This window comes from Fistularia commersonii, chromosome 28 (assembly GCF_037954325.1).
Source record: "Fistularia commersonii isolate RoL2024-O1a breed Wild chromosome 28, RoL_Fcom_v1.0, whole genome shotgun sequence".
NCBI classification, from domain to species: domain Eukaryota; kingdom Metazoa; phylum Chordata; class Actinopteri; order Syngnathiformes; family Fistulariidae; genus Fistularia; species Fistularia commersonii.
In genome coordinates, this window is record NC_141311.1 from 12,912,043 (window position 1) to 12,926,169 (window position 14,127).

At 40.2% G+C, this 14,127-nt stretch overlaps 1 protein-coding gene across 4 annotated transcripts in view; it reads right to left on the reverse strand.

Moving 5' to 3' along the window:
• LOC147217669 (receptor-type tyrosine-protein phosphatase F-like) overlaps positions 1-14,127 on the reverse strand; it is a 156,449-nt gene that overhangs the window by 61,020 nt on the left and 81,302 nt on the right. For all 4 annotated transcript variants that reach the window (XM_086176283.1, XM_086176284.1, XM_086176285.1 and 1 more), the window contains exons 6-7: positions 10,930-11,040; positions 654-923 (exon numbers count right to left, since the gene is read on the reverse strand). In XM_086176283.1, coding sequence (XP_086032409.1) covers positions 654-923; positions 10,930-11,040 — 381 coding nt within the window. The remainder of the gene's footprint in view (positions 1-653; positions 924-10,929; positions 11,041-14,127) is intronic.

Here is a 14,127-nt window from a genome sequence, read left to right on the forward strand (position 1 = left end):
AGATATAGATATACAATTGGATTTTTTTTTTAAATCAATCACCTGAGCTATGTGATACCACAATCTTTCTAATGAAAGACAAAAAGCTTAACTTGATGATTTGTGAAAAAATGTTTGGTCTTTTTTTCTAACTCTGTGCAATAAAATTATTTTTAAGAAAGCAGTCGTTGCTTTAGACAGTTATTCACAAATGAATACAACATCTTTACAATCATTATGAGCTTTCATGTTTTTCATACCAGGCCAGTCAATTACTGATGACACAGGAATGTTGCAAGATTTCTCACAACTGAGAATGAATAAAAAAACTAACAACAAAACAGGGGGTGCTCATAATGATTTCCATGATGAGGGGAGTTTATTTTCCCGCGGTCTCTTTATACAACTGTCACATTCTGTGTATCGATCAATCAAGTGGTGAGTGAATAAAAAATAGATAGACAAGTTAGACATATTTTGGAAATTAGAACCATACTCACAGACACCGATTCAGACACACTACACACAGGCACATACATATTCACTCAGTCTGTCTTTCTATGATTCAATGTGAATTAAATAAATGATTGAAATCAAATCATTTGAATTCACCTGCGAATTGCTTAGATCAGGCTGATACAAAAATGTTAGTAATGACTAAAATACACTCTCACCTTTGACATTGACCTGAGCTGTAGCTTCAATTACACCAAGCAATGAAACAGCCACACAGGTGTAATTTGTGGATTCAAGGACGTTTGTGACTTCTAACACATTACGTCCCAGTGGCAAATCTTCATCCTTTGTGAGCTCTACCGAACCCATTGTCCACTTAACAAAAGGCATTGGTGAGCCCACTGCCACACACGTCAGGTTGACACTGCCACCTGGCATCACCTCTTGGTTGGTTGGTGGAATAGAGAATCTGGGAGGGACTCGTCGCACTAAAAAAATGGATTGGATAGACATCTGATTACTTACTATCGGTAAGATCTGTATGATAAATGTTGGTAATTTGGTGAATAATATTTTCTTTTGTACAACCACAAGGCTAAAAGCAAAGTCATAACAGTTTACATAATGAGATTGATTGTTTTTGTCCAAATGTACAGGGAAACGCAATAGAAATAATAATTCTGTCACAAAATAGACAATTCAGTGGGAAGGATTTGTTCCCTTCACCCACAAAGGGAAATAAATAAAAAAAATGCCTGATTTCACTGGAGACTATGACGGGCTCTCTTTTGTCATAATGTCAAATGGTAGTGAAAGTCACATCACTGAAAGATCCTGTAGACCCTGACATGCTTACATTCCTCCTGCAAATATATCTCTTGCTCCTCCTGCTTGATCCGTCTTTCTAGCACTCTCTCTTGCTCTCTCTCTCTCTGTCTTTGTGTAGTTCTGATTTGCAGCTAGGTTGACATTAAAAAAGTGTTCCCAAGGGGACAAAGGAGGCCATTGACACCAGGAACACCATTCAGAGACTCATTACAACTTCCTAGAGCTGGCCAAGAATAAACAGGCAGTAAACATTTACATATGACTTGTTTTCTATCTAACCAGAGATACACCAGTGATTCCTGCTGTTTTTGCACACATTGCACATTTCCCAATTAATTCAAGCAATGGCAGGATTTAACAAAGTACGAAAACCAAACTTAACAGTGCTTGATGAAATTCATCAGTGTCAGGGACATTTTCAATTTATAAGATACTGACAATTTATATTGTATTAGGGGAAAAGATTAATACTGACTTTTTCACTTGAGCAATGGCATGGGACAGCAAGCCAAATGTTGAATTCCCTTGTGCAACCTGATAAACCCCATTAGTCAGCAAAGCTCCACATTAAAATTGATTTACGGTAAAATCCTCTCTTAATGTAACCAACCTTGTAACCCTTATTCCCTACTGTAACCTAAATCTGAGAATAATTCAAAATGTTCTGCAATGACATGAAATTTTATTCACTTTGTTATGTAATGACAAAGAAAAGCATACATCACTTGATTAAATTATGTTGAAGCACAGACTGTGAGAACTACACTTTAAAAGAATGACCTGGTAAATATCAATCTGAATTATGGACAAATAATATGTACTACAAATAATATACAGTCCTTTGTACTATTAGTATCATTTTTATAGTAATCTTCTTCTTCTTTCGGCTTCTCCCGTTAGGGGTCGCCACAGCGAGTCAACTTTCTCTAATAAGATTTTTAAATATCAATGAAAAATAATCAGTGTATAATCTGGTGAAGGACCAGTAACCAGATAAACTTTAAAAAAGTTCTTTGAAGGGTTGGATCCTTTCACTAAGCCTGTTGCTCTGAAATAAATGTATTGCAAGGATCTAAATCAGTGATATATAAATACTCTAAAGTTGATACATTTCATGCTAATTTCTACATGCAAACATTGGGCATGCTAAATACAAGTTACAAGTCTTTAAACAGGATAAGGGTGACATTCCTGAGCAGGGGATGCAGATGTGGGGTGGGAGCACAAGTATGGGTTGATGGAGGCTGGTGGTGAGGGTCCAATACATCTGGTTTGAGGGTCCAATACATCTGGTTTTCAGTATAAACACTACACTATGTACTTTGGTGGGACCTTTTGGTCGCCACCTTGGAGTTTATAAACACTGTTTTTTCAAAATATAATATTTTTTCCACAAGATATGCATGTTGACAAAAAGCCTGGGATATTCAGGTTTTTAAACGAACAAATTTAAAGTATCTGTTCTTTTTTCATGATCCCACAAAGCAAAAGTTCTAAAAGCAGTGTGTCAATGGGTACTACATATTTTGAACACTAATATTGTGTGAATAATTCATGGTATGGGATTAAGTTTGGAGATGTGCTGTCGAACAAAATTACTACAGGGAAGTTAATTGTTATTGATTTTTCCAGAAGCCTCTTTCATGTTGAGAGCAGCTTGGACTCCATAAAAACACAAAAAAGCACATCCTAGCACTGCCTGCCTGCCTGCCTGCTGGCTTTAACTGGCATGACAAAGTGCCAAAGGGCAGTAGAATCTTATCAGTCTATCGAAGTCAGAGCAAACTAGCATTTACTCTGTTGGCTCCGAGAAATCCTGGCAACAGTATCTGTAACCAAGATGGGGGTTCCAACTCTTTGCTCCAAAATTATTTTCCAGGAAATTTATGACAAAAATAATCATGAAGATTTTTGAGCCACCTTACACAACTCTCTCGGACACTGTATAAACCTATACAGATACACAAAATACAGTGTGGCAGCTGCTACAGTATGGCATAGAAGTGTTCCTTGCATTTTGCACACGAACCAAGATTACTTCCATGTCTATTCTTCTTCTGCCACTGGAGGTCTGATTTTCAAGATGCCCAGCGTATAGCTATAACTTATTAATAAAATTGTCTTTTGCATACTTAGAAATCATGGTTAATGTATTGCTTGCAAACCAATAGTAGCAACAGTTTTGATCTGAAGTTTCTAGTTTTGCTTCTAGATGCTTCTTTGGAAAAAAAAAAAGAAGTCCTTTATAGGGTCTAAAACATCATTAAATCTAGCAACAGAGTCAAATGGAAACACTGGGTAGCAGGACTGAAGCAAAGAGAGGGGAAATTATTTTCCAGGACAACTTGAACTCTTCCAAGACATTTGATTTTTTTTTTTCATTTTCAATGTTTTCCATGACGAACAAAATTGCTCAATCATTTTCTAGATTTCACACCATATGTGGGAGCCCTCATGATTGATGATCAGTTCATCTGTCAGCATAATGCAAGAATAGTCTTTAATATTCTATAGAATTAGCATTTGTATTTGTTACTGAGAAACTGAATGACACAACAATAGATCACCAAATGTATGTAAATGGGAAGTCTGAGGGTAAAACACGATGTCGTGCAGTTGTATTGGGTTGACAGTCACAACATGGGTATGGGTTGTGGGATTAACAAAACTGATCTAATCAGGACTTAAAAAAAACTGCAAACGGCTCAATGGGTGATTTGGCAAGGTTCATCGAAACTTACTTTGGGGGAGTGGCAGAGAAGGGCAGAAAAAGAATATAAAGGAATTCATGCAAACAAGGAGACAACGTAGCATTAACAGAACAGTAGATCAGGGACAGCGAAAGAAAAAATATATTTTGTTGGATAAAGGTTTTCAGAGAAATCATCTGGAGAGCTGGAAAAGATTTCTTTTTGTAGCTCTTCAAAAATGACAAAAGTAGGGATTAAAAGTGAAAATGACCAACCTTCACGCTGATCTGTTTGCAGATTAAGTGATTTGATGGAGGTGAGCAATGGAATGAAACACATTGGAGAGGAAGACAACGCAGTGAAACAGAATGGTTTTTCTGTAAACACGTTGGAAGCAACAAGGCACAATACATACACATGGCTATGAGGAAGTCATTCTTGCTTTATCCGTCATTCTTAATTTTTTTTTTCAACTGGGGCCTTGTTCTACAAAGTGAATATATTGTTCTCTGTTTTCAAAATTACACATCATATATGTTTGGATTTATATAGTAATTATTAGAGTTACATTTTTTTAATATACTTTTGCATGGGTTGTTCAGACTTTTCGACTGAGAAAACAAGCGCTGATAACTAAATTAGTTACCTTTTTCCAGAAAAAGAAAAATTCTCAAATTTATAATTTTACATGCCCCTTCCTGAAACAGTTGCAAATAGAAAATGCATAAAAATATATAAGCAAACAAAAGTCTTTGCTGCAACTTTTTTCCCATTGTGAAATATTGGTGTCATAATCACCCAAATTGATGACGTCCTATTTTAGAGGATGGCCAACAAAAACAATACAAAGAAAACAGCCAAAAGCATGTGCCAGCTAGACTGTGCACACTCTTAATGAAAGAGAAGTATACAGAAATAAGTCCAAAACAGGTACAAAGAAAGAGTACAGGATAAAAAAAGAAGTACCCCCAAACCCTCTCCCCATTATAGTCTGTTTCCTAACCCACACGGAAATGTTAATACTTTTCTAGGGGTGTAAGAATGTCCATATTACAGCAATATCACCTTATCCCCAGAACTGGATAATGTATCAATGCTGCTAAGAAGAAATCAGATCCAGGCAGAAAAAAAAAGCACCACCCAGTGATAAATGCAATTAATGCATGTTTGAAAGGGAGGGTAGTCTATTCATGTGTTAGATAGACTGTGTTATGGAACAAAGTACCATATTCCATAATACCATATTCCAAAATACCATATTCAAAACATAAGACTCCACCAGGGCTGTCCTTTGTCAACGGTCCTGTTCATAACTTTTATGGACAGAATATCCTGGTGCAGCCAGGGCGTTGAGGGGATCCAGTTTGGTGGCCGTAGGATCGATTCTCTGCTTTCTGCAGATGATGTTGTTCTGTTGGCTTCAGCAGGCCATAATCACCAGTTCTCAATGGAGCGGTTTGCAGTCGAGTGTGAAGCAGCCGGGATGAGGATCAGCACCTCCTAAAAAGGAGACCATGGTGTTCACCCGGAAACAGGTGGAATGCCCAGTTCTCCGGGTTGGGGAAGAGGTCCTGCTCCAAGTGGAGGAGTTCAAGTATTGACTTGGAGTTCAAGTCTTGTTCACGACGGAGGGAGCGGGAGATCGGCCGGCGGATCAGTGTGGCATCTCCAGTGATGCAGACTCTGTACTGGTCTGATGTGGTGAAGAGGGAGCTAAGCCAGAAGGCAAAGCTCTCAATTTACTGGTCAATCTAAATTCCCACTCTCACCTATGGTCACGAGCTATGGGTAGTGACCGAAAGAACAAGATCACGGATACAAGCAGCCTAAACTTCTCACCCTATCTCTAAGGGAGAGTCTGTCTACTCCGCAGGGTGGCCGGAATCTCCCTTAGAAATAGGGTGAGAAGTTCAGTCATCCGAAAGGAGCTTGGAGTAGAGTCGCTGCTCCTCCCCATTGAGGGGAGTCAGATGAGGTAGCTCGGGTATCTGGTCAGGATGCTTCCTGGACAACTCCCAGGGGAGGTATCCCGGGCATGTCCATCTGGAAGGAGACCATGAAGAGGATCCAGGACACACTGGAGAGACTATGTCTCCTGGCTGGCCTGGGAATATCTTAGGGTCCCCCCAGTGGAGCTGGACCATGTGGTGGAGAAGAGGGAGGTCTGGGCCTCAGTGCTCCGGCTGCTGCTCCAACAACCAGACTCCAGATAAGCAGGGGAATATGGATGGATGGAAGAAATCAGTATTCTTGATATTTTTGAGGTTTCACATGACTTGCTTTCTTTCAATACTTATGTTTGACAGCTGGTGTGGAAAGTCTCGAAGTCTCTTTGTAGGCTCAGAATAATAAATAGTGTATATTACATGTGTGCCAAAAGGTATGCAGTTTTAAAACCCTTACATTTTTAGACCCAAACAAGAAGTCTACAGACAGAAGAGCTCCATCTACTTATATTGTTGCGGTAACAACAACAGAGAGAAAACATATCTCAAGTCTTTCTTCTTCATTCCAGAAAACTACATTTTACAAGATTTAGGTCTGTTTGGTTTCTTTCTCTCCACCACTGTGCAAAATGCTGATGGTCTTGCCAGTAGCGTGGCTTGCAATGTCCTGGGGGCTCTGCTGGCACCACACCATGCATCTGCTGTAATTACCACTGAGAAAAAGAAAGGCCATGTCTGGACCTGTGACAGACATATCCCGACCAATGAATGGGACTTGTTTTCCTTTCTCACATTTGCTGTTTGTAAGATACTTCTTACCATGGCATAATCAAGGATTTAAACATGCATGAAGAGACCTAAATGTTAATTTGTATATTTTGGGTGATTTAATGTCAAACTTTCACAGATTTTCACAAATCTATGAGGGTATTTCATACCAAGAACCCCATTGTGTATGCTCCCTGTGACCCGCAGAAAACAAAAAAGGTGTACTGGCCAAGCAAATGAATTTGCTTATTTAAGTGTGATGTATGGAAAAGGAGACTATGGAAATGTCAATTTACAAACTTCCTGTACGCCAAATCTATTCTGGCAACAAAGCATGGCGCAATGAATAAGCTACTGTATCTCTCTTTTGGACTAAAAACAAAACAAATGGAGTAACTATTCTGTTTTATGAATATCAGACACGATGGTGTTGAATGCAGCCACAGGATGACACTGGCCTATTGTCTCTCCAAGCCTGCCTTGGGGGGGCACGGAGCAGTGTCTCCCTGTGCCGGTCCCAGGCCCGGATAAATGCAGAGGGTTGCGTCAGGAAGGGCATCCGGCGTAAAACTTTTGCCAAAACCAAACATGCGAGTCAACCAAAACTATACCCTACCGGATCGGTCGCGGACCGGGTTAACGACGACCGCCATTGGTACTGATGACCTATAGGGTACAAATGGAAATTGGGCTACTGTGGGTCGAAGAACAAGAACAAGAAAAAGAGGAGTGCATGTGCAGAAGCAGAGAGAGAGGAGGAAAGGAAAGAGTCTGGGACTGAGAGTAGGGACTTTGACTATTGGGACTATGACAGGAAAAGGTAGAGAGTTGGTCGACATGATGCAGAGAAGGAAGGTGGATCTACTGTGTGTCCAGGAGACCAGGTGGAAAGGTAGTAAGGCTAGAAGCTTAGGAACAGGCTTTAAGTTGTACTATTATGGTACTGACAAGAAGAGAAATGGAGTAGGAGTTATCTTGAAGGAGGAGTTTGTTAGGAACGTCCTAGAGGTGAAAAGAATGTCAGATAGACTTATGAGTCTGAAACTGGAAATTGAAGGTGTGATGCTCAATGTTGTTAGTGGCTATGCCCCGCAGGTGGGATGTGAATCTGAAGAGAAGGAGAAGTTCTGGAATGAGTTAGATGAAGTGATTCAGAATATTCCCAGAAATGAGAGAGTGGTAATTGGTGCAGACTTCAATGGACATGTTGGTGAAGGCAATAGAGGGGATGAACAAGTGATGAGGAGATTTTGTATCCAGGATAGGAATGCAGAGGGACAGATGGTGGTAGATTTTGCAAAAAGGATGGAAATGGCTGTAGTGAATACCTTTTTCCAGAAAAAAACAGGAACATAGGGTAACTTATAAGAGCAGAGGTAGGAGCTTACAGGTAGACTACATCTTGTATAGACGAGGTAACCTGAAAGAGATCAGTGACTGAAAAGTAGTTGTAGGTGAGAGTGTAGCCAGACAGCATAAGATGGTGGTTTGTAGGATGACTCTGGTGACAAGGAAGATGAAGAGGACAAAGGCAGAGCAGAGGACAAAGCAGTGGAAGCTGAAAAGGGAGGATTGTTGCATGGCTTTCAGGGAGGAGTTGAGAAAGGGTCTGGGTGGCCAGGGTGAGCTTCCAGATGATTGGACAACTACAGCTAGTGTTATCAGGGAGACAGGTAGAAAAGTACTTGGTGTGTCATCTGGAAGGAAAGTAGATAAGGAGACTTGGTGGTGGAATGAGGAAGTGCAGGAGTATATACAGAGAAAGCGGTTAGCAAAGAAGAAGTGGGATACTGAGAGGACTGAAGAGAACAAACAGGAGTTCAGGGAGATGCGGCGAATGGTAAAGATAGAGTTAGCAAAGGCAAAACAAAGGGCGTACGATGACTTGTATGCTCGGTTGGATAGTAAGGAGGGTGAGAATGATCTATACAGGTTGGCGAAACAGAGAGGTAAAGATGGAAAGGATGTACAACAGGTCCGGGTGATTAAGGACAGAGAGGGATATGTAGATGCTAGAAGAGTGATGGGAAGATGGAAAGAGTACTTTGAAGAGCTGACGAATGTGGAAAATGAAAGAGAGGCAAGGGTAGAAGAGGTGACTATTGTAGACCACAAAATTGCAAAAATTGGTAAAAGTGAAGTGAGGAAGGCATTGAAGAGGATGAAGAGAGGAAACGCAGTTGGTCCTGATGATATACCTGTGGAGGTGTGGAAGTGTCTAGGAGAGGCAGCAGTAGATTTTCTGACTAGATTATTCAACAGGATCTTAGAGAGTGAGAAGATGCCTGAAGAATGGAGACAAAGTGTGATGGTGCCTATTTTTAAGAATAAAGGGGATGTGCAGAATTGTGGCAACTATAGAGGGATAAAGTTGATGAGCCATACAATGAAGTTATGGGAAAGAGTAGTGGAAACTAGACTGAGAGCAGAAGTCAGCATTTGTGAACAGCAGTATGGCTTTATGCCTAGAAAGAGTACTAAAGATGTAGTATTTGCGTTGAGAATGCTAATAGAAAAGTACAGAGAATGCCAGAGGGAGCTGCATTGTGCTTTTGTAGACCTAGAAAAGGCATAAGACAGGGTGCCAAGAGAGGAGCTCTGGTATTGCATGATGAAGTTTGGAGTGGCAGAGAAGTATGTTAGACTGGTGCAGGACATGTATGCTAGCTGTGAGACACTGGTACGGTGTACTGTAGGGGTAACAGAGAAGTTCAAGGTGGAGGTTGGACTCCATCAGGGATCAGCTCTGACCCCCTTCTAGTTCACAATAATGATGGATAGGCTGAGAGATGAGGTTAGACAGGAATCCCCAAGGACCATGATGTTTGCGGATGACATTGTGATCTGTAATGAGAGCAGACAACAGGTAGAGGAAAATCTAGAGAGGTGGAGGTATGCTCTGGAAAGGAGAGGAATGAAAGTTAGTCGCAGCAAGACAGAATATATGTGTGTGAATGAGGGGAACTCGGGTGGAACGGTGAGGCTACAGGGAGTGGAGATCAAGAAGCTGGAGGATTTCAGGTACTTAGGGTCAACAGTCCAGAGCAACGGAGAGTGTGGAAAAGAGGTGAAGAGACGGGTCCAAGCAGGTTGGAATGGGTGGAGAAAACTGTCAGGGGTACTATGTGATAGAAGACTTTCAGCCAGAATAAAAGGAAAGGTGTACAAGACAGTGGTGAGACCAGCGATGATGTATGGACTAGAAACTGTTACAATGGCCAAAATGACAGCAGGCAGAACTAGAGGTTGCAGAGATGAAGATGTTGAGGCTTATTTGGGAGTGACCAGGATGGATAGGATCAGGAATGAGTATCAGAGGGATGGCACATGTTTGATGTTTTGGAGAGAAGGTCAGAGAAGCCAGACTGAGATGGTTCGGTCATGTACAGAGGAGGGATAGTGAATATATTGGTAGACGGATGCTGGAATTGGAGCTGCCAGGCAAGAGGTCTCGAGGAAGACCAAAGAGAAGATTTATTGACGTAGTGAGAGAGGATATGAAGGTTGTTGGTGTGAGAGAGCTAGATACAGAGAATAGGGTTAGATGGAGAAAGTTGACTCGCTGTGGCGACCCCTGACGGGAAAAGCCGGAAGAAGAAGAAGAAGAAGAAGAACTCCCTCTTTGAACTGAAGTAGCCTCTTGGATGAGAGGTGGAATGTCTGCTTGGGAAGATATCAAGTCCAGCTGCCACAGAAAGATTTGATAAGGATTCCCTTCCTCATATTGTCTTTTTCGAAGAATGAGCAGAGAATTGTCTTGTCCTACATTAGTCTGCTCACAGAGACTTTGAAATAAAACAAAGCCTGAAGCTCCTGATAACTCCAGATCTCTTTATGTCTTTGGGAGCTAGAGGTTATGCAGGGGGTTGGGGATAATGGAGCCATTTGACACAAACAAAACAACAAGTGAAAAGGCCTGGCTTTTAGTGCCAGCAGAGGAACAGGCTTCGATGCAGCTGTTTTTGCAGAGTTTACACCTGGTCAAGTTCATAGCTTGAGTGGAGGTTTAGAGGTTCTCTCAGCTTATTTGTATGGTATGAATGGTATGGCAAATAAAATGGCGAGTGACTTGGTCAAACAACAGATACAGTTGATAGAAACAGGCATGACTGTGGTAATACAAAATTGAACAATTAAGGGGGTGAAAATGATCAATGATGAGAGAAAACTTGAAAAAGCTGTGGGTTGCAAATTTTCTGATAGCGTGAGGCAACAAAATGAGATCATTAAATAAAAAATTCAAACATTCCAGATTACTTTACCTCTTACGTAGAGATTGGCAGGAGCAGAGTAGCGGGTCCCAGCACTGTTTATTGCAACACATTCATATTTCCCCTGGTCTGATTCCTCGCTGTTCTCAATTTGCAGTGCTCCTGTATGGAAGATTCACAAGGTATGTAACAAGGTATGGCAGAGAAAGTATCTCCACAGTGATGTAATGGGAAAATACAGGATTTACTGTTCCTGGTTTAAAAAGCTTTAGGACAGTTTTGTCACGATTGTTTTAATCTTTTTGAAGTCAAAAACATTTAAATATCCTGGTAAGATACACGAGTCAGGAAAAGGACAGTTAAGGAGGGTTTGTTAATTATATGAAGAGTAGATTACATCCAACATGTCATACAATACTCACGGATATACTAACTAATACAAATAACAATGATGTATTTTGAATGTTTTTTTTTATTTTTTTATCAAACCTATCATAAATACATGATGCAGAAACAAATGCAGCGGAAGGGTAAAACCTATCAAGAAATACAACACCAGATGACATCACTTATTATTGAGTGCCTTAACAGACAGAGTCTTCTGACTTTTGGAGTAAAACCAAAAGTTTTGTGCTCTTTTGAGCTGACCAATAGTTAATAGCTTGACATTTAGTATTATCTATCTGTATTTACACTGTATGTATGTGTGGACCCCCACCCCCAAACAGAAAGCAGGTCAATTTGGGTCAAAACATCAGTCAGACAGCTATGATGCAGTTTCAAAAAAATAAATATATTATGCTTAACAGGATGTCAAGATACAATTATTAAATCATGCAGAATGAAATGAATGCAATAGGACAAGAACTGTGCAAAGCAGGGCAGAGCTATGATATGTAATGACACCATCAAATATCTTGCGCCAACACATCCTTCTAAAGTGTTTGCCAAGTTCACTGAGCTCTTTCTTTTGGTTCAGGACTGACATGCACTTAGATATTGAAGCTGGTGTGCCACCAATCTGTCAATCTTCTGAATCTTCCATAGGAGAAAATAAGCGAATTCTAAAGAAATACAAAAGCATACTGCTATAGCATTACCTCCTGTGATCTAAAGATGTATTACTCTTCTACAAGCACAATTACTCTAAATGCTGAAACAAAATGGTACTCCAGTCATGACATGAAGTAGCCTTACCTCTTAAAAATTTTAACATGAAATTAAATGTGATCTTTCTTAGAATCTATACATGAAACAAACTGAGACTTCAATCAGATGTTTGATTGTTCACAATTTCCAATGTTAGCCAGTTTTCCCCAGATGTCAAGTATTCAAATGACTGCCATTTAAAAGAAGTGAAGCTCTGACTTAGAGGAAAAGCAGATCACTTCCATGAAATAAAACTCCTTCAAAATTTCTAAAAGGAATTGCCCTCTACTGGGGAACAGTGGTACAGAGGCTATATGTCTCATTTTATTTTGAAAACTCTAGAAAAGAGGCACGTAAAATTCAACTCCTTGCTAACTTTTGAAGAATAGCCAGAGGACACATGTTAGACAACATATGTTTTTGTTTATGTGTGAAAGTGTGTGCACACTGACAAATGTGACTTATTTTCAGAAGAAATACCATTTAAATAAACATATATATCCATCCATCCATCCATCCATCCATCCATCCATCCATCCATCCATCCATCCATCCATCCATCCATCCATCCATCTTCTACCGCTTAACCTCTACTCGGATCCTGGAGCCTATCCCAGCTGTTAAATAAATATATAGTGAATAAATATATACAACATATTTAGAATACGTCAACATTTTGAGTTTCCTGACAGCATTTTTTTTTTATCATGGATGTGTACAAAATAACAACACAAGAATCAGCATGTGCTGTATCTGAGGTTGGATGAGACACGGGGGAGAATGGAAAATAGTGTATGGTAGTAACAGTATAAATCAACCTGGAGATGGTGGGAAAAGGCAATGTCAGATGTAAGTTACAACAATGGCATGGAACTAGTAGCTTCAAACACTATTCATTCTTACCTCTGATTGGTGTACCACCTAGGTAGGAGTCATTTTGACGCAAACAAGGTTGAGAGATTAGTTAGTAAGCCACCCAAATCAGTGAGATAAAAACATGGCTTTTGACAAGTCAAAATAAAACTTTACAAAATTAAAAATTTAAATATTGTGTGGAATCCACAAGTTTATAGTGCATATTTATTCCAAAGATGGAAATACATTTTAGAGTATGCTTGCTGTCTATAAATATTATATATATACAGTGTATTTAGTCAGCCACCAATTGTGCAAGTTTTCCACCTTAAAAAGATAAGAGGCCTGTAATTTTCATCATAGGTACACTTAAACTACACAGAACGGGAGAAAAGAATCCAGGAAATCACATTGTAGGATTTTTAATGAATTAATTGGTAAATTCCTCAGTAAAATAAGTATTTAGTCACCTACAAACAAGCAAGATATCTCTTTCTCACAGACCTGTAACTTCTTTTTTAAGAGGCTTCTCTGTCCTCCTCACGTTACCTGTATTAATGGCACCTGCTTGAACTGGTTATCAGTATAAAAGACTCCATTATGGTCAAGACCAAAGACCTGTCAAAGGACACCAGAAACAAAATTGGAGACCTGCTCCAGGCTGGGAAGACTGAATCTGCAATAGGTAAGCAGCTTGGGAGTGAAAAAATCAACTGAGGGAGTGAATATTAGAAAATAGAAGACATACAAGACCACGGATAATCTCCTTCAATCTGGGGCTCCACATAAATCTCACCCTGTTGGGTCAAAATGATCACAAGAACAGGGGGCAAGAATCCAAGAACCACAGGGGGGGGACCCAGTGAATGACCTGCAGACGGCTGGGACCAAAGTAACAAATGCTACCATCAGAAACACACTACACTGCCAGACTCAAATCCTGCAGTGCCAGATGTGTCCCCCTGCTTAAGCCAGTACATGTCCAGGCCTGTCTGAAGTTTGCTAGGGAGCATCTGAATGATCCAGAATAAGATTGGGAGAATGTCCTATGGTCAGATGAAACCAAAATAGAACTTTTTGATAAAAACTCAACTCGTCGTGTTTGGAGGAGAAATAATGCTGAATTGCATCCAAATAACACCATACCTACTGTGAAGCATGCGGTGGAAACATCAGGCTTTAGGGCTGTTTTTCTGCAAAGGGACCAGGATGACTGATCCGTGTAAAGGAAAGAATGAGTGGGGC